At 41.9% G+C, this 26,885-nt stretch overlaps 1 protein-coding gene across 9 annotated transcripts in view; it reads left to right on the plus strand.

The window, feature by feature from the left end:
• TAFA4 (TAFA chemokine like family member 4) overlaps positions 1-26,885 on the plus strand; it is a 93,821-nt gene that overhangs the window by 13,998 nt on the left and 52,938 nt on the right. For 6 of the 9 annotated variants that reach the window (XM_056338521.1, XM_056338520.1, XM_056338512.1 and 3 more), the window contains exon 2: positions 23,722-23,857. In XM_056338521.1, coding sequence (XP_056194496.1) covers positions 23,778-23,857 — 80 coding nt within the window. In that variant the 5' untranslated portion in view covers positions 23,722-23,777. Of the gene's footprint in view, positions 1-11,221; positions 11,332-23,721; positions 23,858-26,885 lie in introns of all 9 variants that reach the window. The other 3 variants (XM_056338518.1, XM_056338519.1, XM_056338517.1) reach the window with 1 other exon arrangement.

Below are 26,885 nucleotides of genomic sequence, written 5' to 3' on the forward strand. Positions count from 1 at the left end.
GCGTGCCCTGCTCCAAGATAGGCATGGCTCGATAAATAGCCACACGTGTGTGGTTCGTCTGGGTGGTCAAAGGTTTCACTTCTTGTGAAGAGATCCTTGAAAACAGACATACTAGTTCCCTGCTGTAGAAAGAAATGTGATTGAGCCGGTTGCTGGCAGAATATAAACAGCTGGAGAGTTCTCAGCACTTGTGGCAGGAAAGCTGCCTGAACAGTGTGTTTGAGCACACAGTGGATTTACCTGTAGTAAACTGCTTCCTTTGCTTTATGGCTTGGAGTAGAGCTGCTCACGTGGAGGTAGGCACCGGGTCTGTGTCAGGGGACTGAGGAGGAAAATGGTGCAGCCAGGTGGATGCTGCTGTAGCTGGTGAGGCAGGAAAGTGTGTGTTCCCCCGCTGTGCTAATGGCTCCTGCTGCGCTCTTGCCTTCACCCCAGGACCCTGGTGCCTCCGTGCTGCCGAGGTCTAGCAGGTTGGAAGCCCTGGGCCTCAGTTCCTGTTACATTGCTGTAGGGTTACTCAAAAACTCGGCTGTCTTGGGTAGCTTTTACAGAATCACAACAGATGTTGCCAAGCACAGTCTGGCTCCTGAAATGTCTGTTTGTGAGTTCAGGCTGCCTCTTCTGTCTAATGTTTCCTTAACCTTCATCATTTTGCAGCAGATTCATTCAAGTCCCCTGCAAGTCAGTTGGGGGCTTCCCTGCAGGCTGTGTGAGACCCTCTGTGTCACCGTCACAAATATTTGCACACAAATCACTTGTATTAGCTTAAATATTTTCTGTTTGCTAGAGTTCTTAGTGTGGAACATAATTTTTTGGGTCCAGAGTTCATCCTTGAAGTAATTTAATATTTTTGTTTATAATTTATATGTACGCACACACATGCACTTCCTTATCAGTTCCATTGCATCAGTAGTTATTTACATTGAGGGAACCGTATAGAACATAAGCAGTATGACTGACATGCCTCAGAGGTGCGTATGATTCTTACGCCATCGATGCCAATAAGATGTGACAGGATACATCTAATGAATTACCTTTAAATTAGAAAGCAGTAAACAAGCCATTATTGGATTAGAGGAATATTAAAATTAGAAGAACGTTACCATCTTTTGATATCCTGTGGCACATTTTTACTAGCTAGAAAATGACACGGGTTACTGCAGAGAGAGAGAGGGTCTCTAGAGGACTGTAATGATTTTCATCTGTGTGAAATAGATTTTTTTTTTAATGCTATTACTTAGTATCTTGTGTTTAGATGATGCTGTAGCAGTTTTTTTTTTTTTGCCTTCTAGTTTCACATTGATGTTTGCTATCATTTTTCTGAGTGACTTCAGTGCTTGTGGAAGGTACAGGTCTGATGTACTCTGATAGCTAAAAGCTCCTAATTATTGAAGAAAAACACAGGCAAAATGATACAAAAGGCTTGGTGATAGATTTCAGTCTAATACTGAAGAGCTTTCTGTCTTGCTGGGGTGCAGAGACAGTCTGGGTCCATGCCACTTATTTCATGGCACCTTTCCTTGGCTGTCTTGAAGGCTGCTCCAGCTTTGGTAATTCTGGGATACTATTTAAATTGCCTAAAAAGATTCCCACAACCTTCACATATAAATTCTTAGGAACTAGATTAAATTCACCAGTTCTCCTGACCATACATGTCACACCATGCAGGTGTTACCTCATACTGCCTTCCAGATGTGGCTGCTCTGGATTAGATCTGAATTGGCCAGCGACTGATGGGACTTGTGCGGAGCAGCTCCAGATCTCCCCAGGCCAATCTTGTATTAATCTAAGGCCAACACCTGCTGTCCTCTCACAGGCAAGCTGCCCAGTTAAGGACTGGGCTTTGGGTGAAAAGGGGTAGAATTTGGCAGGTACTCCTTAAGTGTTAGAAAAAATGTACATTTAAGAGGTAAACAGCAAAATATTTGATGGAAAGCAGTTACTTCTGAGGCTTACGTAAAATAAGTTTCTTGTACAATCTTGAAATTACTGTATTCTTACAAAGCCACCTAGCTATTTTGGGCAATGAAAGATTAAGCTCTTAATCTAGAACTAAACTTGAATTTGTGGGTGCAAACAATTGTTTTGTTTGGAATATCAATCTTTAATAACGCTCTCAGACAAATATTTATTCTTTTAAACTCACTATCAATATGAAAATGGAGCAACAAGATAGCTTGGAGTGCTGAGCCTCATTCTAGTCTCCCGAGGAAAGTCTTGAGGATAATATTTTGCCCTGGATGTTGGAAGCATATTCAGAACAAAGAGCTGTCATATATATATATATATATATATATATATCTGTATATATATATATTTTTTTTTTTTATCCAAGGCATTGGATTTTCCTTGTCTCACTCTCACAGTTTATGGCCCTGGGACTCCTTGCCCCCTCTCAAGGTCTAGGAGAACTCCCTTAGCATCTCCTTTTCCCTTTGAAAAAGTTGATAACCATCATGCAAGCGGTTGTTTTGAAGCCGGTGCCAACCCTGCAGATCAGAAGATCACAGCACACTTTCACCTGAGGTTAGGCGGTGCGATCTGAGCTGCTTTGCAGTGGCAAAGCATCCTGAACACTTGCAAGCTGTGGGGATTGCTATTGGTCTGTGTCACTGAAACCTCTTTGCTATTCTAAAGAGGCTTATAAGGAGGAACAAAAGACTGCAGATTTCACCAATTTTGCTTTATTTTACATTTCCTAGCAATTATTTTTGAAAGGCTGTGAGCTGAAAGGCTGATTTTTCTTGGACTTGATACAGCTATGCCAGAGTAAAGCTCAAATGAAGGAAAGTAGTATCAGGTATCTCGGTGACTCAGAAGGTGACCTGTTGTTTTTATTGCCCCTGCTGTTGTGTTTCAATTTCAGTTACATTTTACAGGGAACATCTATGGAATAAAAACTCTGGTGGGGTCAGGCCTTTCTCCTCAGAGGAAATTTCCCTCTGCGCAGCATCAGTACAAGTTTTCTCCCTTCCTTTTTTAAAAGAACAGTTGCGTTACAAGTGCTGTGAGATCTAACAAGCAAGGATAAATATATGAAGGAGCAGCAATCCCAGCCTCAGTGTTATGTGATGGTAAAAGTCTGGTTAAAGAACTTAGTCCCCAACACTGGATGCAGAGCTCTTGCCCCTTTCTGCTCCTCAATCAGCCGCTTGCAAAGCATGACTCAGTTGTGCATTACATCCTTCTGAACTGAAGGGCACGGTGTAACTGTGATCAGCCTGGACTTGCTGGTTCTGGAAGCAACTAACCCCTTAAAAGGAGAGAGCAGAACTCTGGTGCTTTAGCTCTTAAAGCATTTTTGCAGGCTTTTTTTCTAGCTTGCAAGAAACTGCTAATTAAGCCAGAAGCATTTGAATAATGCCTGGACATGGGCAAACCAGTCAACGTGAGTTCTTTTAGCTTTTTAAAACAAATTGCAAATCTCAGCTTCATATCTGCATAATTCAGGTTATTAATTCATGTGTTTGCATTTCCTAAACTGTGTACCGAATTCCCATTTGGAGCAAGTTTTAAAGTGTTAATCTCAGTGTAAAGAGGAAAAGGAGAAGATTTAGTTGTTGCAGGAAGCTTTGAATGGTTAATGATTTCTCTTTTGAACAAAATTAAATTAGCTGCTTTGTTTTCTGCGTAATTTCAGTGTTACCTGAGGTATTCAGTGAGAAATCTGGAAATTCTTAATTGATAGGGTACCCAGTCTTTTGTATGTGCATCTCTGGGACGTATATATTGCAAGTTAATAAAGCTTCCAGCGTACAGTCTGTGCATGTGTAATTGAGGAGTGACTATACTTCGATGTCATTTGCTCTGTTATCTAGGTTCCAGTCATGGGGATGATAGTATTTTATGTTGTCATATACAAGCAGGAACATCCGTGCATGAGTGAATCTGTTTGAAGGACCAAGCTGTGGCTGTTTTAGTTTAGAGAATGTAGTTACCCTCGGATTTCTTTGCTGCTTCCATTATTCAATGAGAATTATGTATGTTTATGATAGTCCGATCAGCAAATAGAAGTGCATTGCAGATGTAGATATATTGTGAAGTACAGCAGTTTACATTAATAGGAAGGATTTATCTTGTTGCGGTATTGAATTTATGATGCTAAGCTGTGATATTTTCCTGTTTCAAAAATGTTATATTGCAGTGAGCTGATATCAGGGTGATAAAATAAATGTTTCTTTTTTAATTTAAGCCACTGTAACATGCTAATAATGTTGGAGACAGGAAGAGAAATGCCTTATTTCACAAATGAATATAATGCATCCATATTACAATTTCCTAGCAAAAATTGTTTAACTTAGACTCCTAAATGAATCTTCTTGTTTGTTTTAAACTATTAAACAGTTGTGGTTGAGGTCTTTAATGGAAGTATGCTTTTGGACACAAGTAGCGGGGTTAATATGCCTTGTTTTAAATTATTTTCGGGACTCTTTTTTTTTCCCCCCCTATAATTCTGAAAAGGAAATGGAGAAGCTGTAGTTGCTGGTGGTGGTCCCTTTGCTGGGCATTCAGGCAGCCCACCCTCTTGCTGATTTCCTTCCAATTTCCTGGCAAATGCTCAGCACGTAGGTTTACTAGGAAGGAAGAAGGGGTCATCTCTTCCCCTTTGCTGTTGTCCTCACTTCTGGCCATTGCCAGGGACCGTGGCAATGCCAGAGCTGTGTTCAGGATATTTGTTTGCCCTGTTCCTAGAAAATGCAATGGAGCACAAAGGAAATCTTTGTGATGCCCCACAACCCTCTGCCGCTGCCACCTGTGCACTACATGCATCAGCTGCGAGGGGAAGGGGATGAGCCTTCCCCCATCCTGCTCAGGTATGCTCCAGGGATTGTGCCTTGTTGAGCACTCCGGGAAAGGAATCTTGTCAGCCAGACTCATATGGCTGAGAAGAAGGAAGGCAGGAAGGCTGTTGTGGCTGGTCTGCTCTGAAACCAGCTCTGGGCCATGGCACTGCTGCCTCCCCAAGGAAAACTGGGATGCAGTGAGCCAGTGAACTTAATGTTGGCCAGCTGGCATGGTTAGGAGGCTAAACCTTTTCTTCTTTGTATATATGCAGCTGTGCCTCACTCCCCGAGTGTTTTACTGATTTCGCTGGAATTGGCCCAGCATGAATGCAGGTAGCTGTAAAAAGACTGATTCGGGCTGTCTGGTGGGCTCGTATCGATGGCATTACTGTTTGTACTAAGCACTGTCAGTTTAATGACTGTGAATCACCACGGTTAGAAGTCAAGTGCTATAAAATTTTCCCTAAACACACATCTGCAGCAGTGAGTGGACTTGCACGTAAAATAGGCCATTGAATCTGAAAAAAGGATTAGTAATTTTCTGGAATATAGAAAGGTTGTCATATGTGTGTATTCCAGTTACATTACTCCCTCAAACAGTGTCTCTGAACCCTTGACTTAATATCCATTATTTGGAAGAATATCAGCCAATTAACATTGGCTTGTTTAGCTGAAAGGTACTACTGGAGTAATAGTTTAACTGTGGAAATACCAGTTATAGGGTGTATAGGCTTAACTGGGGCTGAAGGGGGAAAAAGCATAATTATTATTTTAGTACTGAATTATCCCCATATTCTTGGCACGCTGCTAAGATGATTCATTCTGCTTTTGTTTAACGATAGATCTGTTTTTGTTCAGAGAACATTAAAAGAACAAAACGTAGTTAAAAAAAATTACTTCTAAAAACCTGCACTGATTCTCTTAATTTAAGAGAGTACTGGGTAAAAGGGATTGTCCCTCCTTTTCTACACCAAATTGACACAGAGGGATGGATCTGAGGTAAAGCAGCACAATTTCTGGCAGAATTAGTGTAACCTTGCACCTGAGAAATGAATAGGTTCATTTGGTTCGTTAAGTGCTAGATATTAATTGGTATTGAGCTTATCCACATACTTAATAGCATTTCCCTCCAGAACATTTCCTTCCTGTAGATGTTTTGTGATACATATTTCAGTTTAACAATAAAATAGACATAGAAGCCCTAAACCTTTAAGAACAATTACTGTTTATAACTCTGAAAAAGGTGCAGCAACTTTAAATACAATTACTTACCCGGCCAACACGCATCGTTCACCTGTGACATGCTCCAGGTTATGCTTGCTCGCTAGTTGCACACCAGACCAAGATGAGTTGTGTGGCCGGGTGGATGAACAGGTAGCTGCGTTCACCCAGCGTCTTTGCAGAATTCTGTAGGAAAGAGAAGGAAAACAGGTATTTTCAGCAAAACTCTTGCTTTTTTTTTTGTTTTTGCCAGTGTTACACATTCTTCTTGAACAGAATCTTCAGCAATGAATAAACTATTACTGTTAAGTCTTGCTTGGAAATGTAGTGGGGACTGGCAGCTATTTGTAATCAGTATATTTGGGACATACATAATTGTACTATGGCTGAAAACTTCATACACATTCTGTTTTCCTTGTCTAAGAGGAAAACAGAGACTGGATAAAGCCAAACTGGTCTTGCGTTAAGTGCTTTTTTCTACAGAAGTAACATCTTCTGTCACAGTTAATGAGCATAGTTGTCTTTTGTTTAAATTCTTTGTTACAGAGGCTTAGAGAAAGAGGGGTTTAACAATAAAAAGGCCGCTTTCTCTGGAATGTCTGTTTGGTAATAGCGTGTAAGATTTAACAATAATACTATAAAATAATTGGTTTTCTAATGAATGATTTTGTATAACTAATTGGAGGGCAAATGGAAAATCTGCATCCTCCAAACAAATGTAATGTGTCTCTTTAAACAACCAAACCATTTTTCCTTCTATTTTTCCACCCTCACGACGAAAATAATACCAAATCTTGTTCAGATTGTACTTAAATATGACCAAACTGATAACTACATTATTATAGAGAAGGGCAGGATAGCTGGAGGATATGTACAAGGTGCATTAGTACCACAAATAGAAGCTGATTTACTTATTGATAGTAGAGACACGTTTTAGTCACTTTATAGAATTAACAATTGATCAGCTTGTTAGGTTCTAGTTCTTCATAAGCACAGCATGTTTATTCATTATTGTCATTACATGGTGCAAGCAGCTGAGGTCATGATTAGTAAGGCAAATTCTAAAAATATTTACATTTGCTTAAATACAACTTTTGCAACAGGCAGTTTTTGAGCAATGCGCCGATTCTGACTTTTCAGAAAATAAATATAACGTATACCTGCCTGGTTAATTTGCATTTCATTTACATTTTTCAGAACCATCGGATCTATTTGTTTCCCAAACGCCAGTGATTCAGGCTTGTAAAAGTGTAATAAGATGGGCAACATAAAAGCATTACTTTCAAATTGCCTTGGTCACTGTAAATATACACCGATATATAGTATTGCAAGGGAGAAACTAAACACGCTGCTGGAGGAGAATGGAAAGATGTTATTCCAATAAATATATTCATGATTGTTTGTTACTGAGCGTAAGTTGTATTTTCTAAATCAGCATTGACTTAAGCTTGAGCAAACTCGATAGCAAAAATTCCCACAGAGGCTTCTCCTGCTACATATAACTAATATATTAAAGAAGATAAATAGTCATTTTTAAAACTTATTACACAGTAGGATTGAACACAAGAGGAAACCATTTTGCAAATCTGAAAGTTAAGGTCACCCTGAGAAGAAAAGGACACTTAAGATGACTAGAAAAAGTCTGCTTCCTCAAGAAATGCAGATTCAAAGTTTACTCTTTTCATGGTGTCTTTTATAAAGCTTTAGAATCCCAAGTGTAAAACCAGACTGTGTTTTGATGTGCAAATATTTCAAAACTGTGTGGTGGACGGGCATTTAGACACTCTAACCCGTGCTACGGATTAGCTTCCAGTCTCTTCGTTCATTACAGAGTATGAAGCTTTTTGATAGTGATTTTTATCATATAATCAGTATTAAGGATGAACTTTCTGAAACATTTCATTGGACTCTTTTAATATCTTTATCCCTTTTCTTTTTGTATTTGTAATTTTTTTTTTAAGTCCATTATGTGTATTTTAGTCATACTGAACACCATTAAGCTTTTGCCTCATAATTCAGACTTCTAAGAGTATGAAAACATGCTCAATAGCATTTTCTTAGGGCTTGTTAATAAAATTAATGAATTATTTTTCTATCAGTCTGCCTCAGATAATACTGCTCTCTTTGAGCTGTAGCAAATCAGGATAACATTGATTTTCTTTAAGAGACGAATAATGAAAGATCTACATTCTTAAATATGTAGATAAAGATAAGTAACTTAATTAAAAAATTATCAGTGGAAGGTAGTAAGATGAATTAGCTGTTTTAATTTCTTGTATATGTCAATATGCTGTAACATAACCTGGAGTATTATGTAAAATCCATTTACGATATCCTTGTCTTTAATTTTCAGTGTGGTTTCATAGGGTCTTCAGTTGCTTATTCTTTTGAAAATTGTTCATGTATTGGGAATGTGACATGCTTGGAACTATCTGCCCCAGCTTCAGCTTACGTAGGCCTTGACTCTGCAAATGTTTGATGTCTAGTGCAATGCAGCCTGATGAAAACAGTTCCACTCCGATCAACAGTAATGTTTACGGGCTTTGTCTTCGGTGGTGGAAGTCAGGTTATGAGCCTGATTGTTTTTCCAGTGACTGGCAAATTCTGCTCTTTGATCACATGTGCTATGAATATCAGAGCTGGCAAAATTCCAGGCTAAATTGCTTGCTATTTCTTGACTAGCTTTACAAATTATACAAGATGAAAAAGCGACATCTTGGGGCCTCTGTCTTTCATCCAGTGTTGCTTTTGATATTGTGTAGATCTCATCAGGGTACACAGTACGGAGGAGGAGCTGTGAGGAGGAGCTCCTCTATTAAGACATATTAGTTGATCATAGTAAAGAAGGAGATAAACAGCCTTTTTCTGGAAGGGCTGCTCTGCATCACAAATTCTTTTGCGTTTTTTTGGGTCTCATGTAATAGAGCAAGCACCCACACAAGTTCCACTGGTGTATTCCCTGGTGGGAATAATTAGGTGTGTAGTACTGTGCCTTGAATAGGACTTTCACAATTCTCATGCTTAAATTCAAAGTGACTCCTAAGTCATGCTGGTTTTCAAGCTTGAATCTCAAATCTCAGTGCAGCTACAAATACACCATTTGACAAGCATGGCTGAGCTTCGGCTTCAGCTCCTCGGGTCACCGCCTTTCTGTTGCAAATGCATTGTCCAGTGGTTTTTTTGAAGGTTGGTTATTCCTCTTTTCTAGACATCTCCATTAGCTTTCTGGGGCAAGACTGCAGCTAGCTGGTTCATGTTTTCAGGTTTTGCCTTCTCTTAATGCTAGACTCACGGCTGTTCTGCTTGAAGTAGTTCAGTTGTGTGATAAGAAAGAGGGGTATGTTGTAGGCAGGCCATACGTACCGTGGGAAGGAACTGGATCTCTCCGGGCTTTATAAAAATCTCTGGGTAAGGTATTGGTTGGTAGATAGGACATGAGCTGAGAAGTCTCTGTAGGTATCTCTGTAGTGCTTCCGTGGAACCGTTTGACAATACAGCGTGTGATTTGGGCAGACAAATGTTGTTCTTTGAGATTCTACCCAGCAACACCCCGCCAAACTGCGAAGCATTGAGAATAGACTGGTTCTTCAGGCTTTACCTTGTTTTATCTTGTTTTATTCATTTTGCCTTGCTTCAGCTTTTGATTAAACATAATACTTGTGTCGATGAAATGAGTAGCAAACACCTGCCAGGCTATGGATTTTGCTATGTTAGGAGCAACGAATAGGAGCCAGCGTTTTTTGTTCAGAAGAGGAAGACTGCCAGAATCAAAGATGTAAATAAGAGCCAAGAAAAATTAGTTGCAAAGCTCTCAAGTCTGGTTTGTCTTCATTTTTATTACGTGCTCAGCAGATCTTAGAGATGTTTTAAGAAAGAAAAATCCTGCTCCTTGTGTGAATTCAGCTGGAACTTACCCGTTCACAGTGGAGATACTGATACTGGTCTGCTGTGCCAGGGGAGCAACCTCAGGATTTTTGCTTTCGCTCTGAAACATATTCAGACAGAATATGGCCGTGGTTCTGTGCTTTGGGACGGGTGGGCAACCTGGTCTGGTGGAAGGTGTCCCTGCCCATGGCACGGGGGTTGGAACTAGATGATCTTTAAGGTCCCTTCCAACCCACACCCTTCTAGGATTCTCTAACCTACAGCTGTGTCTAGACTGTTGCAATGGAGCTTAAGCCAGGCTTGAGCGCCATATTCAGAGAGCTCTGCTGACTTTGCTTACTTAGATCCTGGCACAGAGCAACAATGACAATGCCCGCTGCCTCCTCAGTGCAACACTCCTGCTTCTAGCCTGAATGCTGACACATGGCGCGTGGGTCTTGGCTCTGCACACGAGAGTCAGCCTGCTCTTGATCTCTCCCCGCACTTGTGGGGCTCTGCTGGAAGAGGACGCACTGTCATTGAATGATCTATTTGACCCTAAATCCTCCTGAGTGGAGAACAGGAACCTTCAAAAAGTAATACCTTCCTATTAGGGTGACTATCATGGGAATATTCTGTTACTAAATTAGAAATTGTTCATATTCTTGAAGACTAGATATTGAGACCTTCAGGTAAAAGAGGTAATAGATTATTTATGCAATACTGCTATTCTTGGGTAATAAGTTGGATAGTACTATTGCAAACAGAAATATTTAGGAAATCTTGTACAATTGAGTATTCAAAAAGGACAAAACTGTGGTTTAAGAAACCAGCTGTGTTTGGCTGGAGTGCAAAAATAATTTAAAATTATAAACCACACCCTCCTCCAGCCATTTGTTCTGTTTTATGCAGCGGTGTCCGTACACCAAGTGAGTTATACTGTCTTTCTGACATACAGATGCTACAAGAAACATCATACTCACAAATACCTCCTCAAAATTGTACAATCCGAATGAAGCTGAACAGATAAATTCCCAAGTATTCATTCTGTTTACTCAAAGCCATCAACTCAGAAAAAGAGAAAGGACAAACAGGGTAAAATAAGGGTGGTTACACTCTCTAGAAAATGTCCTTTGGGTGCTTACCGAACAGCATCCGTGAGCAGAGAAGGGAATTTTGGCAGTGTCTGTGAATTTTGGGGGAGGATAAAGGTGGGCAGGACTTCATCCCTGGTGGAAATCCAAGGTATTTGACTAAATTGGCAGTAGATAGCTATGTGAAAACAAGGGGGGTTTACCTCGTGCAAGGTGCAGCTCTAAATTAAAAGTCTGTATCTTTCTTTTTGGATGCAGTGGTACCCTCTGGTGAGTGAAGGTTTGGTTACCTGAAGCCTCTCTTGCTAATCTTGGCTTGTCATTTGCGAGGAAGGGGATTCACTTGGAGAGGGGAAAATATAAATCCAGTAAGTGATTTTTTCCATATCCATTTTTTTTATAAGCATTGCTGCTTTACATTTAATTAGTGATCAGTATTAAAGTAAAAGACCTAACGAATTCCTGCTATAGTCCCTAAGATGTAGTACATTTTTAACAATAGCAGTTTTTACTCTAAAACAGTTCTGTGACTATCTTTGCTAATGGCCTTCTTTCAGTTTGTGTGGTTGTCTTGCCTATGGCCAGGCTATGGAAATGCTTTGTGCAACAACCCTAAAATTCGAAAAAATGATGCAATCACTCCATAGGCCTCTTTAAAAAGGTATCTCGCAGTGCAGGAAACTCAGATGGGAACAGTTAAAGTGAGAGAGTTTCACTTCTGTGTTCTAGTTTATGAATCTTTAAAGAGACACTAGTAGGTGAAATGGGTCTAACAGTGATCAATTTACAAGAAGAATCCCTTTTTAAAGTAAATCACAATTCATCTCCAATGGGCAATTGAAAAAAAAAAATAAAAAGATAGAGCACTGGGGTCCTGGTGAGGGAGTACGTAATTAGCTCAGCCCCTTACATAGTCTTTAGGTAGTGGTCCCTTAGAATCCATAACCCCGTCTGTTCTGTTTTTTACAGTCCATTAAACTTTCATTCAGTTAGCTCTTACTGGATCTGAGAACATGTATCTGACTGATGCCTACCACCAAGAAGGGCGTCCTTTCTTGGCTTTGAGGACAGGTTCCCTGCAATGCTGTAACAAAAAAGCATGCCTGTCCCCCAGTCTCTTACCAAAGGCTGCTTGCTGCTTAACTGCTCCTACAGCAGAAGTACACACAGGACATTGCCTGGTCTCCACCCTGAAAGGCAAATATCTGTGGAGTAGCAGTTCAACAACAGGAGCGCGACAGCAGCTGGGACCTAGCGAAGGGCTCATGATTATCTTGCTTCCCGGCAAGGAGGGTGCATTGGAGTTACAACCAGCTTACTGGTAAAGGTGTGTGTGGCAATAGGGTGGAGGTGAATGAGGCATATTGAGGGTATACTTTCATGGGATTACTGGTGGGAAAAACTTCTGGAAATTATATGTGAGATGGAGGGTCTCTGTTTAGTTGTCTATCTGAAATAACGGAAAGGTAGTATCTGCTGTTGCTAATTCTAGTCTGATTGAAATTTGGAGGCTGCTCTTGTTATTGTACTTAAGCTAGAGTACTGTTACCTCCAGGACAGTGTTCACTGTTCATTTACTAAAAAATGGAAAAAAATGTATTGTGGGGATCTGAAAGACAAGATTCTGTGAATAGTCAGAGATCAGAAAAATGGAAGACTCCTGCAATTTGTTTCCTTAAAAAAAAAATCTATAATTCAGCAGGAATAACTGAGTGTCCACCCCAGGTGGCTGAAAATGTTGGTTCTTACTCAGATGCCAATATCCCTAACATCATACAGGCTTAGGAAGCACAACCCAGAGAAGGAGAAAGGGCAGTTATTTTCTTTAGCTCTGCCGTTGTGAGCATGACCGCAGACAAATTATACTTGGTGGAGGTGAGGGGAAACAGCTGCCAATATGGGACTAAACCTGGAGGATGTGGTAAAAGGACAGTGCTCTGGGAAACAGAAGGTGGAGAAAACCTTCGGAGAAAGATTTGGAAGGGGGCAAGCAGGGCAGTGGTGGCTGTGACAAGGTGTATGAATCAGCACTCAGATTGGTGGGTGACTATCTGTGGCAGCCTTTGTAGAAAAATGTGAAGTACGGTTCAGTTTTTCATGTCTTGTTTCCCCACCTCTCTGGCAAACAGTATCTTATTGTTAGAGTGAACTAAATGTGCCACCAAGTTAACTTTTTTTGTGAAGTTTAAGATTATTTTTTTCCCATAAAGTCCCAGTTTCCTCGATGAAAATAATTGGAGGACATTTTTCTTTTCTGTTTTCTAATTATTTTTAAGAGAGTTAATAGCTCTCTAGTGGTGATGGAAGCTGATTAAAAGCTGATTGTTGTCTACCCTGAAAATAAACAATCAACAATTTATTACTTTCAACAGATCTCGCATCTTTAAGGCAATCATAATTGCCATCAAGTGAGGCAGGGAAAGTGGTGAGAATCTCATATTTCATTTCCAACCCTGAGCATTTCAAAGCACAACCAAAATTATGCCACTTACCTCCCCCCAGCTCCTCCCATCAATCACGCACATGGTTATGTGATCATGAAGTGGCTTGTTCATGAATGAAGGGACAATAGAAAACCAAAAATCCATCCTAGGCAGATTGGGAACTGAAAGCCTGAAGTTCAGCCTTCTTTGTGAAAAATATATTATTAATTTTTTTTAAACAAATAGTTTCTAGCTTTAGCCATGAAGAGGTCATGCTGTTACTCGTTCAAAGTCTGGATGTGGTGTTACTTTAGAGTAACTGATTGAGCCTCTTGTATGGAAATTTGTTACTACTTCAGCTGTGACAGGTGCTGGAAGGAGGACCCTCTGACAATTCAGGTGCTTGAGAGGGAAATACCGTGCTGACACCTTCTCTTACTGTTTCTGAAGAGCATTTCTTAGCTTGCTGTGGCTGCTGCTGTCCTGCCTTGGCAGTGGAGGGACAGGAAAGTGTCTGGCTACGACTATTCTCTTTACCAATCCCTCAGCACCTTTTGAGGTTTGCTCCTTTTTCATTGCAACGGTATCCAAAGCTCCACCTGGCTTCCTCATGCCTGTGAAGGGATGAAAACAGCATCCAGTAGATTACTAGATTATTAATCCGCTTTAAATGGCGAGACCTTTTCTCACTGTTGATTAATATGTAACTCAGGTGGGGTCTCTTTCCCTGCCTGCCAGCCATTCTCTTGATGCTCACACATATGCTGCTGCCAGGCAGATGAACTTCCCAGAGGAGATGCAGTGCAAACAAGAAACAGAGAGGGCTGAGAAGGAACAGGGAAGAAGGCTTGAAGGATTAGGCTGAAAGAGGAAAGGATGAAGGAAATCCATTCTGGAGGTGAGGAGGCAAAATGTAATTTATAGGACTTCTGAAATTCTATCACATTGGGGCATGCAGTAGCTACTGCTGCTGGAAATGAAAGTATCTGAGCGTGTTACCTTATTAAGCAGTCATATTGGATTCTGGAATTCTTCTGGTTACAAAGAGAAAGACACGGGCCTACAGGAGAGAGACAGAGTCACTCCATGTATATATTAGTGGTCTGCTGGGGCAGCCAAACCAGCTAGGGCATCGTGCTACGCATCACACATGATACATCTTTCTGAGATCTGTCCAGTTTTTAAATTCACTTTTTCTTCTGGCAATGTAATATTGATTCCAGGGCCGCAGGACCAATGGCTCAGGAGATAATTAACAGATCTATCTGATATTCTTCTTCTTCTTGACTCAGTAGTAGGCTGCTGTCAGGAATTAGAAAACCTTATATGACTCCTGGTACCTGAAGAGCACAATACAAACGGTGTATAGCTACAGCCTCACTCAGGTCTCAAACTCAAACTCAGCTGTGCCATGCCTGTACTGTGGTGCCCCAGTTAGCTCCAAGCAAGCAGATGCTGCTCTATGGTACAATGTTGAGCAGAGATCAGAGTTTAGGACTGAAGACCAGTGCCGGCTCATGCTGGGGTAGGAATTAAGTTATGCCTAGTTCAGACAGTGCCGTGTACAGCACAGATGCACTGTGGGATGGTCAGTATTTCTGCTCCACATGATGTTGCCAAACCATAGAAAAGCAAATACCACTCTGAGACTGGTTCTGAATATGCTTTTGTTCATTTAACTAGAATCAAGACTGAACAAGATTGGGTTCTCCTTTAAAGTGCAATTGTTTATTGACCCAGCTCCAAGTCTTCGTGCCGTACAAATGCCTTGCTAGTTTATTAGCAGTATTTTGCCTCTGTCATTTGGTTACAGAAAGTAAGGAATGATTTTTACACTTTTTTTCTTTTTAGTAGTAGTTCCTGAACTGATAGGTCAGGAATTTGGTTCTGGAATTTTCTTATTCAGTAGAGCAATGATTTTCTAAAATAACTTGAGAAGTCTCCGATAAGCAAACAATGTTCTCTAACATTGAGTAAAAGCTTGTCCCATAGCAGCAAAGTGAACTGACAAAACAAGGTCAGGAAGTTGGGTTATAGCGCTTTGGTCTGTGCCTCTCTCCTCCTCTGCAAGTTTGTGCTTCACTATTGCCACCAGAGGTTCTATATGCTAGGGATAGAATTTTCAACCAATCCCAAGCTGACTGTGTTATCTTTGTACAAAAATGGGAATATCAAAAATGTAACCTTTCAATTTGCTAGTAATTATCCTACATGCTACCCTGAGACTGACAGAGAGAACAGAGATAGCACACCACAAGATATTTTGCTATTGGCTTACGTAGTTGATAACACAGGTGATAAAGATGTGCATTCAGCCTGTAATTACACTTCTGGAAATTTAGTGCTCTATTTATGAAATACTTTTCCTTAGAATCTTTTAACAATTAGCTAACGAGTCCCAAGTGGAACAATTATCCCATATACCCAGACAGTTGGGATTCTTCATCAGCTAATGTGCACCCACTGCTCATAAAGCATGTCTGTGTTCTAAAAGCAAAACCAGCCATTCTGTGCTTTCTTCTTGGAGTGTTTCATGACTTGAAACAAAAGCAGAGACCAGATTACACAGAAATGGGCAGCCCCTGTTGCAGTCAGGTCCTAATATGGTTTGGAGAAGGATGAGTGGACACGCTCTATTTACTGTGAATAAGGTGTTTGGGGGAATAACGAGAGAATGTAGTATTCTAATGCAGTAGAATCAGAAAGAACCAAATTTGATTGCATAGGGACCCTGAGAACCACCAGAAAGATTTCTGAATATAATACGAGCTGACCCTGTCTGCTTGAAAAAAAATCAATATGTGCAGGAGCTATTTTCAGTTTCTTTTTTGCCACAATTTTCCTCCACTAACCTCTGTCTTGATGACTGTCTGTGGTCAGGGTTCTGAGGATGACACTGTGAACAGTGACTATTTACCTCACATTTATATTCCAGTGCTTTTTTGCTCCAAGGTATAAAGGAGATGTAGTCCTGTTACAGACCCTGAGCAAACATTTAATCCAGCCCTATGGATGGAGAAGGGAGCCTTGACGCCATCCCATATGTGTTCAGCCAATTAAAAAACCAAACACTTCCACTGAAGCAGGCTCCATGAGTTTTTTGAGCTGCTTGTGCCACTATTTTCCCATACTTAGATACAGAAACTTTCTCTTCATGCACACACTAAATTATCTTTGCAGGCACTTTATTTTTATGCTTTCTGCAGTAGCTACAGAGAACCACTTCTTTAAATCATGCCCTTCTTTAAAGCAAGACTCTTCAAGGAGACAGCATGTCTCCTATAAACTCTTTTCTTGACTAAACAAACACAGCTATTTCAACTTTTCTACTGCTGGCTCTTGCTGAATCTCCTGATTTTCATGTTATTTCCTTGGGATTGCCTCTTGTTCTTAATTTGAATGGTCACCCATAGTAAGTGGTCATCTGCTTCTTGCACGTGAGCCCTGGGCTGGCCACCAGGCACCTGGTACAGGCCTGGGACTTCCCAGGGCTTTATCCAGAGGCACAAACTGATGAGGTCCCCTTCTCCATCCCTTCCCACATTTCATGAACCACGAGAGCAATCTCTGCAAAATAACCTGCCAGCTCACCTGGGTCCCTGGTGAGTGTGAAGGAAGATGATTGACCTGCTCTATAGCAGGTCTGTTATCTCTTCCTTCCATGGAAGAAAGGAAATTCCTCCGGCAATCCAGGATATAGAAAACACTGTCTTATTGCTCAAGATAATCTATGCAACAACTTTAATGCTCTGCTACCTGTCAGGCAAAGTTTACAGCAAGAGAAAACACGTTTGCTGTGTCTGAAACATCCTGCTGAAGAGATTTCCTTCTAAGACCTTTCTCTCCACTTTTGGTGTGCTGCATGCTTTACGTGAGTACTGCTCTGCTCCTGGGAGCTCAGCTGGGAGTGAAGCAGGGCACTGTCTCTGCTCTGCCTCCTCTTTGAACAGGGTTGAAGCAATTCCTGCGCTGCCTTGAACACAGTGCTTAAGTCTGCCCATCTCTTAAGCAGGCCATAGGCCACGGGGTGGGGAAGATGTTGAGCTGTAGTGAGGGACTGAAAGAACCTGGATAATCGCAATGAAGAATTCTCTCTGGTAAATGTAGTTGAAAGAATTGAAATGCTGGGCTGTAATGAGGACATATCCTGTGTTGTCTGTCCAAATTGGGAAGTCTGCAGCCTTGAAAATGAAACTGTGATGGCAACACATAGCTCTTCAGGAGTTTAATCTGGCAGAAGGGTTCTTTGTGGGGTGGTGATGAATAATAAAAAATGCTGTATGGAGAAAAGGGTCTGTTTTGCCCCTACTTTACAGCTAGAATAACTGTACTCTCTAAGCAGTCCTGTTGGTCTTGGTGGACTTTTTCCTGGAGGGAAGATGAGAGCTCACTTTGAGCGGAGAGAACAGATTCCAAGACGTTTTCCTTAAGATTCCATTTCTAAAAGATTCTATTTCATTTAGATGGTAGTCTCATCCACAGACATTATACTTTTGGACTGCAAGTGATCAGTTATTTGTGCCAGCTTAACTCATATGCTTCATTTACAAGACTACTTCTTACCACATAAATACACTTGAAAGCTGGTCCCCAGAATGTGTGCTGGAGTTAGTGTGTATGAGGAAGCTACTGTTCCCTTGCCTCAGGGGGACCTGAACTAGCCCCCTGTAGTATGCGTTCCGTCAGGTTCTGAGTAGACACCTGACTTGTTCTGTCTCAGCAGAGGAGGAAACAGCTTTGATTTCAAACTCCTTCTTACACTCTCTGAACTTGGGGTCTTGCAGTCCTCTAGTTCTCACCTTCAGTCCTTTGCTTGAATTTGTTTTTTGATTCTGTGCACTGCTGTTACTGCATCTGTGTGACCTGAGCTCCATTGGATTAAACTTGGAGGCCACAAACTCTCACTTAAAACAAGTCCAACTGAAAAAGGCTTTCCAACAGAGCATCCACTCAACTCGGCTTTCTCACTGTGGCACAATTAACTGAGGAAGGCTACAGTGACTGGGGAGAAAATTAGGGTGGCTCAGGCATATTTTGCAGTCCTCCCAGCACATGCTCTTAATGTGCCCACAACAAAGGTAAGGTTTCCTCTCATCTTTAAAGGAGACGGTGAAGATAGATATGCCTTAGAGAACTCCAAATGCTGGTGAAGACAGACACATTTCCCCCTAACACACGGTACATAGGATGTCTGTCTGTGTGTGCATGGTTTGGCTGCTGGCGTGGTCGATACCTCATGCTATGTGGATATAGTTAAGAGTTCAGTTCTTCCTTCTTAGGAGGCTGTGGGTTTTATTTACTTTAGCTCTCACCGGCATTGTTTTCTTTTCCTCCCCAGCTCCCCCGGTTGCTGTTAAGTGAGGTTTTGCAATATTCCTGTGGAAAGAGCTGACGAGTGGTGACAGACTGAGCTGCCGCCAGCCGTGCTGCTGTCGTAAATGGGATGTGATGTCGTAAAAAAGCACTTCAAATATTGTGGGTCAAGTGTGTTGGGGTCTGAGAAGTGCTGGAGGGAGGGCTGCTGCCATTGCCCCATGGCTTTTAGGGTACATTCCTGGCTTGCTTAAAGTGAGGAAGCCGCTTATAGTTTGCTGCCTCCTCGTTTAGTTCATTTTCTCGCCATCTGAACAGCCCTTTTGCTTCAGTTTGTCCCGTGGAGCTTGTGGCTGGAGCTCCCTCCATGATACCTGTGGGGCAGCAGACACAGCAGAAAACTTGACGTAGACTTTGGAAGTAAAAGGTAGAGGAGGCGTGCCTGAGAGAGGTTTTGCTTTCTTGCACTGTGAGGTTAGTCTTCTGTTACTACGCCCATAACTCTGTGTCCTTCTTGTAGTCCCTTTTGCCTGGCGTACATGTTGATCGGTGTGAGTAGAGTAATGACGGGCAGAATTAAGGCCTCTAAAGACCCGGCACATCCCTGTGCGATGTGCCAGCCGGGAGAACAAGCAGAATATATCAGGCGGTACAAGCTGGAGGGTGCGGCGTGCAAAGTGAGGTTAATTAACTGTTGGAGTAACTTAGCTGTGGTGAATTTACTGTCTCTTGAAGGCTTGAGATCCAGCTTGGGTTGCCTGACCTGATGCAGAGGTCTCTGGGTGAGGGCCCAGGGGCTAAATCCAGAAGGAATTCCCGTTATTTCCCTGTGGCCGGCCCGTCTGAGGGGCTCGGGGGACCCCGGGGAGCAGGCCTGGGCTGTGGGGCGGCGTGGGAGGCCTCCAGGCCCCCTGCCCCCCCTCTGAGGGGAGGGTGAGTGGAGGAATCCTGTGACAGCAACGTGTTAATATGATTAATGACAAAGCTTAATTTGCACAGACAGTTCATTTTTGCGCAAAGGAGCACTTGCAAATTAGAGGCTTTGCGGCAGGCAGGGGGCCTGGGGGGGGGCTTTCTCTGAGGGCCAGGATGGCTCCGGCTGGTAACAATGAGCGGGGTTCGGCGGAGCCATTTGCGCCCGTTGTACGGATGGGATTTAATGAGATTTCCGAGTAATGACAAAAGTTGGAAGTGTTTAATAGCTGACCGCTGAATTATGCATGCGGGCTGGCCCGGGGACAGCTGCGGCGGGCGGCCGCTAGGGGGCAGCAGCGCCACGCCGCAGGGCCGGAGGCCGCCTGTGGGGAGCGGGGCCCGCCCCCCCGCGGCTCCATGTCGCCCCTCAGCCCGCTTCAGCGCCACCAAAAGCAGCGCTGTCCCGCAGCGACAGGGCCGTTGCCCCCCAAGGCAGCCTGGGGGGCCCAGGCCGGGCCGAGGAGCTGCCACTTTTCGGGGTCTCCTTGCCCCGAGGGGCTGCAACTGCTCCCCAGCCTGCGGGCCTGGGGGCGCGCTGCCTCGGTGGGACAGGGGCCTTTGGAGGGGCATGGCGAAATGTATGGCGAAATGTATGGTGAGATGTATGGCGTGTTTATAGCCCTTTGGCCCTGCGACGGGCGGGCAGTGTAGGTTAGCCGCTGTGTAACAGGTGCAGCTGGCCAAGCCCTGGCACTTTTCTTGATTTTTGTCTCTGTTTCCCCTCAAACAGCGGCACGTTTTGAGCACACACAGTGACCGGAGCAGGTCCCGTGTCATCCCCACCACCCACCCCTAAGAAATTCCAGCCGTTGCCCTGTTTTCCCTTGGTTCGTTATTCTGCAGTAATCAGAGTTTTGCAGGGCTGACGGGGATTTAAACCCTCAGCTGGCAAATCACCCTGTAAATCACGAGGCACCGAACTCGCTTCTTCCTTACCAGTCGCTTTACTGAAGAGGAGCCCTTTAAGGGATACCCTGTATTTTAAGTGAGGAATTGTTGAGAGTAGGGAAATTAAGGCCTTTTAAATATTTAATGGACAGAGTTTTTCTCAATTATTTAATAGCTTATTATAAAAGATGGCGTAAAATGGGTTAGTAATTTATTCGCTACAGAAAGTAGCCGTAAGAAGTATTTTACAACATGTAAATATTGGTAGGAAAAGTACCTAATTTAAAATGCTATCTTATTCCATCTGTCAAACGAGTTATGCAGCGCCCATACAATTTTCAAATAACTTTAGACTTTTATTGACCTTTATTGTTTCTGCTCTTGAAATGCTCCTGTGGCGTAGGGAAATGCTGTTGATACGTGTTTTCCTGGAGTGTGGAGGCACAGAGGACATACTGTGCTGTGACTGAGCTGCAACAGGCCCGACTGCTGCCGTTCCCTTCGGATACCAGAACCCACAGCCTTAGTTTGGGCTCATGGATGCCCTAAATACTGACACAGGAGAGTGGTGTAGCCTCTGGGACAACTAATGTGCAAAGCAGGAGTTGTTCATGGCCAGCCCATGCATAAATACTGAGAGCAGAGCCCTTCCCCTCTTCCTCCCTTCTTTTTTTTTTCTTTTTTTTTTTCCTATAGCTTTGCTCAGAGATGGAGGTGGGGTTTTGGTTGCCTCCTGGCTAGAGCTTATTGTATAAAAATGACCCTTTCTTTATAAGACTGCTTTCCTTGGGTAACTTCTGTTCAAATCCCTCTTGTGTAAATTAACCCTGGTGCACTGAACTCAAGGACTCCATCCACAAAACTCCAGTTGTCAGACATACTGGCACTTCTTGCAAGGTGATGCTGATTTTTGTTCCATTTAAAGCGGCACTCAGTTTGCTCGCAGGTGGCCAGTGGGGGGGCTGGTGCCTTCTCATGGGAGCAGCTGCCCTCACTGGCCCCGCTGCCCCAGTACAGCTCCCGGCACAGAAGGTCAGGAGTGGTTTGTTTGTGCAGCCTGCAAATAAGCAGTTCTGCTTTCCAAAGTAACGCTGCTCCCTGTGACAAGGCAGGGACCAGCAGTAAAACCACCAATGGCAAAATAAGCACAAACCATGGTTTCACTATGAGAATCCTGGAATTCCTTTTACTGTTATTAACCAAGTGGGCCTCTTACTTCTGTTCTGAACTGCCTTCTTTATGGACAAAAACCAGCTGAACCTCAGACTTAAGATGGCACTGTAGGAGTTTGCTTTATATTTCCCTTAAACAACCCTATTTTCTTAAGAAATATTGCTGCCTGGAAGGCATCAGAAAGCCCCAAGATACGCTGGTGGCTGTATCATCTGCCACTTTTGCTGTATCCATTTAATTAGAATGAGTTAGCATAATCAATACTTGTCTTTTACCGGTTTTTAACATGTGTTTACAGAACAGGTTACTCTAAAGTCAGTACTTACCTGTAGATGCATCTACCCAATTTTTTTTTTCCTCTCTAATAAAAATTATGGAACAGATAAGCACTAAAACCTGAGTTATTGTATTGCAATATTGATTTCTACAACAGCATTTTAAGAATATATTTACCTATCTATCCTTATATGAAATGAGTAAAAATGTACCACACAACCATTTCAGTCATTCATTTCAGTCATTCAATACTATATTGAAAAGCCTGTTTGTTTGCTTTTTCTCAATAGGCCTTTTGAGGCACACTGGCTTTTTTATTAATTTTTTTTTTTAATGTGTGTTTGTGCAAGAAAGGATTAATGCAGGATGGTAGTGCTTTGTCTTAAGCCATCCCTTTGCCCTCATTTTGTTTTAATTAGAACTGCTGCGTGGTGATTTTGGCTCACTCTGAAACTCTCCACATTGCAAAGCAAAGACAGAGTAAAATATGGTTACTTATAGATTACTGGCCTGATACCTCTTTAATTTCAGCAATTACTCTATCTTCTCATGGTGTCCTAAAGAGAATGGAGCTGTTACAGCCGGGCTGGATGGAGCTTTGAGCAACCTCATCTAGTGTAAGGTGTCCCTATCCATGGTGGGAGGGTTGGAACTAGATGATCTTTAAAGTCCCTTCCCATGCAAACCATTCTATGATTCTTTCAGTGTATTGAGCCAGGGGCTTTCCTGTCCTAAGCTTCTGTAAGGTGTCTGCCTATGTGCTTTTATGACCCCAGAGATGCTTGCCCTCTGATGTGACAGTGTAGTTTTGTGTTTCTTAAAAGCAAATTTCTAATTGATCAAAAGAAGATTGAAATGCAAAGAGCGGTGGGGAAGATGAGAAGAGGTTACTGTGATCACTCCGTAGGTGAAGACTGTGTTGTTATTACTCTCACAAGTTGCACTGTGTTGTGTTTTCAATAGCAGAAGATCAAGTTAGACCCAGGGATAGAAGTGAGAGAACAAATAAAAACAATAAAAGCAAAGAGACTCAAATGTCTATGAAATAGAGTGTTTGAGCTCGTTATTCTGTGGAACATGTGCCACTACTGCTGCAAAGGGGTCTCCATACAGTGATTTCAAAGTGTAACTTCTGGGTATAGGTGGGCTGGGTGTGAGACGTGATGCTGGAAGTAAGTGGAGCCAAAAGTGTCAGCGGGTGCTATAATGCGTTGATTACACAGAAACGATCCTATGGATGTGACCCTACAGATCCTCTGCTCCTGGGGCAGCCAGCCTCCAAGGGGTTTGGCCAAATCTTTATGAAAGATCTTCCCCTGTCTGTGATAGTCTCTGGTGCAAACTATTGGAGGTTTCACGTAATCATATGGAAATCTGTTTGCACTATGGTGGGGTCTTAAACCTTATAGCTTTCTCAGGGGCTGGGTGGTGAGAGCGCACGTGGTTATAAGGACACTAAGCTGCGCACATTATGTTTGTAATTTCTAGTATAGTGAACTCTGCCTTTGGTTAACATAATGATATTTCAGAGCTGCCTTATCACAGTTTCTCTGTGTTCTTGGAAACAAGTGAAAAGAGCGATATGACTGCTGCCTTTTGCCTTGGATTGCACTGTAGATGGCACTGTGAAACAATGATTTTGCTAACAAAGCTCTATTTCACAGCTCCATTCCAGACATTAATTGCAGTGTAATATGGCTTTCTTTCTAGGTCCCCAAAGCGAAGGAAAAATTCTGAAATGCAGAAAGGCTTATTTGCTGCCGCAAATGGGAGTCTGGAATAACTATGAAAAACACACTGAAATAATTGTGTTTGACTGGAACAAAATTCTTGCAAAGTCCCCAAGGTAAGAGCACTTTTTATCTTTCAAATGACACTGAAGATTTGCTGTGCTGGTTAGCAACAATATCCACTTGAATCCAACAGAGAATGAAGGCTTGACATTTCTGAAAGCGGCAGCCCACTGACGCTGAAGGGCTAAGCACCCCTTGCTGCATCTGTCTGCCAAATTTCATTTTTTCCCTGCCTTTTTAAAGATCCTCTTGTATTTCTTTATATTAGCAGGCTGGAGACTTGTGTCCTGTCTACTTGCAAGGCAGACTAAAGTCTGCAGATGTTGTATCGTTTTAATGGTACTGGATGCTTTTAGCAGCCCTTCAGTTTGGATATTACTGAGTTGATGCTTTGTAGTGATACACTTATTCCTGGGCTTGAATATACTTACAAAGGGCTAAGGTTATCCTTATTAACCTGATGAAACCTGGTTTTGCAATCCCTGTCTAATATCAGGGCCATGGCTTCAAAAAAGAGTCAAATTCAAATCTGGGAAAGCTTTTGAGGTCAGCGCACAATCATTTCCACCGAGACCGGCTTTGCTCCTGTACTGGGAATGGTGGGAACACCTAGGTTCACTTAGGTGCTGAAATTGCAGCTGTTGAGGATGTGGTGCTTGATTTGAGACTATTCATTCGTCCATTCATACCAGAAATGGCATGTTCAAAATGTCCGATCAGTGGTATTTAATTCCAAGGGTTAAATCCTGCTTTCAGTCTTACTTCAGGAAACCTGAAGGAAGGTCCCTGTCATGGTACTACAGCATGGCACTAGAACTGAGGTCTCCGCTGGTACTTGGGTCAGATTCCTGTGTTCATTTAGAGCAACAGAGGGATGGTATCGTGAGATGAGCAGATGGTGACTTCCTGTTTAGCAGTAAGTGGTGCACGAGGTGTAAGCTGTGTGTTTCTCATGGAGAGAGAAAGAAAGCTAAGGTTAAATATTCAGGTCTCTCCTCAAGAAAATTACGTTCAGTTACCTGGGGAAGATTTGGGTCCCTAAAATCTGAAGTGGCACGTTGATTTCAGAGCTTACTGGGCAGTTTCCTTAGGCTAATACTGGATCAACAACAACAATAACATTTATGCTGGTTTCACAGTGACTCAATCCCATTAGCTGCAGTAGCATGATGTGTTTCAGCTGGGTGCAAGAGGTGAATTAGGTCCATGCTTGTCAGCTGAAGTATAATGTTCTGAATTAGCCTTAGAGTGCTCCATAAGAGGGTGCACGTAGGGTAGTCAAGGACCAGTGATGTCTTTATCTTCTGGACTTGATTCATGCTTACAGAAGACTTCTATTTTATGCTGCAAAAGAGCCTTAGTGTGTTTCTTCCAGTACTGGTTCGTTTGCTTTCAGGGTGGCAACATGTTGTGCTTCAGACACAGCACCTTCGTAAAGCAATGAAAGGTACCTTTTTGCCAAATCAATCCTTAAAATGTGCCTTCTTTACATGTAACTTTTTTTTCTTAACTCTGTAGGCATGGTGAGTTATTTTTTAGCAATATTTGTGTAGCTTTTGTAAAAAAGTTTGTAGGATGGAGTAAAGTCTACAAGGGCGGTTGAAGGTGCTGGGTATTTTCACCAATGTATTTTTTTCTCAAGTGTAAAGTAGTGTTTTTTACTAAACTAGATGTACATTCATCAGGCTTTTGGTCTCTTAACTTTTTATATTAATATTTATATTAATAAGTGCATTTGTGATTTGTTTGGGCTTTACAAACATTCCCATTCATACATAATGAGAGAACAACATTGTTTTGTGATGTGTAAAAGGGAAAATTATGCAAGCTTTTTTAAATGAGAAAACATGGCATCTGTTTTGGTTTCATTTGTAGATGGTTATCAAATTTAATACAGGATCCAAGTGCTTCACCTGGCTTTGACAGTAGAGCTGTCAAAGGCATGAGTTGTTTTGTTTTTAAACTCTCAGGGTATTCAGGGTAACTTGAATATTGGGTTAGCTGAATAGTCTCAGGTATTTTAAAGATATACAGATAAACAAATTATTTATGAAATACTTGGAAGAATCAGAACTGGAATCTGCAGGGGAAAGAAGTTCTCAAAGGACTTCTTGGTGCGTGTAAGCACGCTTATGATAGTCTTGCCCAAATCCCAGCGTGCTGATTAACTTCAGACTAACATCACTGCTATGAAAGCAGTATTTAGTTCAATTTATGCAAATCTATAAATTGCCTTTAATTAATTTGATGTATTCCTGCTTACAGCATTTGCTGAAAGTGTGGAACATTGTATCTAAGGGTTCAACTGCATAATGCCCATTTATGTGTCGCATGAGTAATAAATCATCATAACTGAGTTTAAGAAAATTATTAGATTACCTTTCTATATGATGAATGGCATAACATAAGCTATTGAGGGATTTAATTGTACATATTTGCAGCAAAATTACTGAGGATTTGTGGTCTTAGTTCTAACAGTAACATGAGTAAGGCTAACAATATCCGCTTCCTTTAAAACAAATGTTTTCTGAAATGCAGTTTCTAACACCCTGGTAGAGCAGTGAGCCCTCCCCTGTTTGACTGAGGTGCTGGCTTCACGAGTGTTTAACCTGCAACAAACACTGATCTCCAGGAAAGCCAGCAGATGTTGTGTGCTTGGGAGATCCAGCCAATTCACATCATGGCTACGTGGGAGCTGGTAGCTTTAGCGAATGTGTCCCGAGAAGTATTAAGTAAAAGGGACATTTTTTGGTGATGTTTCTATACTTTTAAGGCAAGTGTAGTTTAAAAATCGTAGCACAACTTATGTGTATTTAAATTTGAGTGTGGATGGATCTTAATCCAAAAAAAAAAAAAAATCCCCACCTCGTATCTCAGATACATAGAGATGTATTGCATTCATAATGTGCTGTTATAAATAGGTGTTTGTGGGTAATATGACGTGTGGTAGCCATTGCATTGCTTCTAATTATAAAACATGCTTAACAAAGAATTGATCCCATGAATATGATTTTGCCAGTGTTGTCTTGTAATAAGCCATATTAGTTATTCTTCATCACTTTTTCAGCTTTTCCTTCACCA

Source organism: Falco biarmicus, chromosome 4, assembly GCF_023638135.1.
Source record: "Falco biarmicus isolate bFalBia1 chromosome 4, bFalBia1.pri, whole genome shotgun sequence".
In the NCBI taxonomy this organism is placed as follows: domain Eukaryota; kingdom Metazoa; phylum Chordata; class Aves; order Falconiformes; family Falconidae; genus Falco; species Falco biarmicus.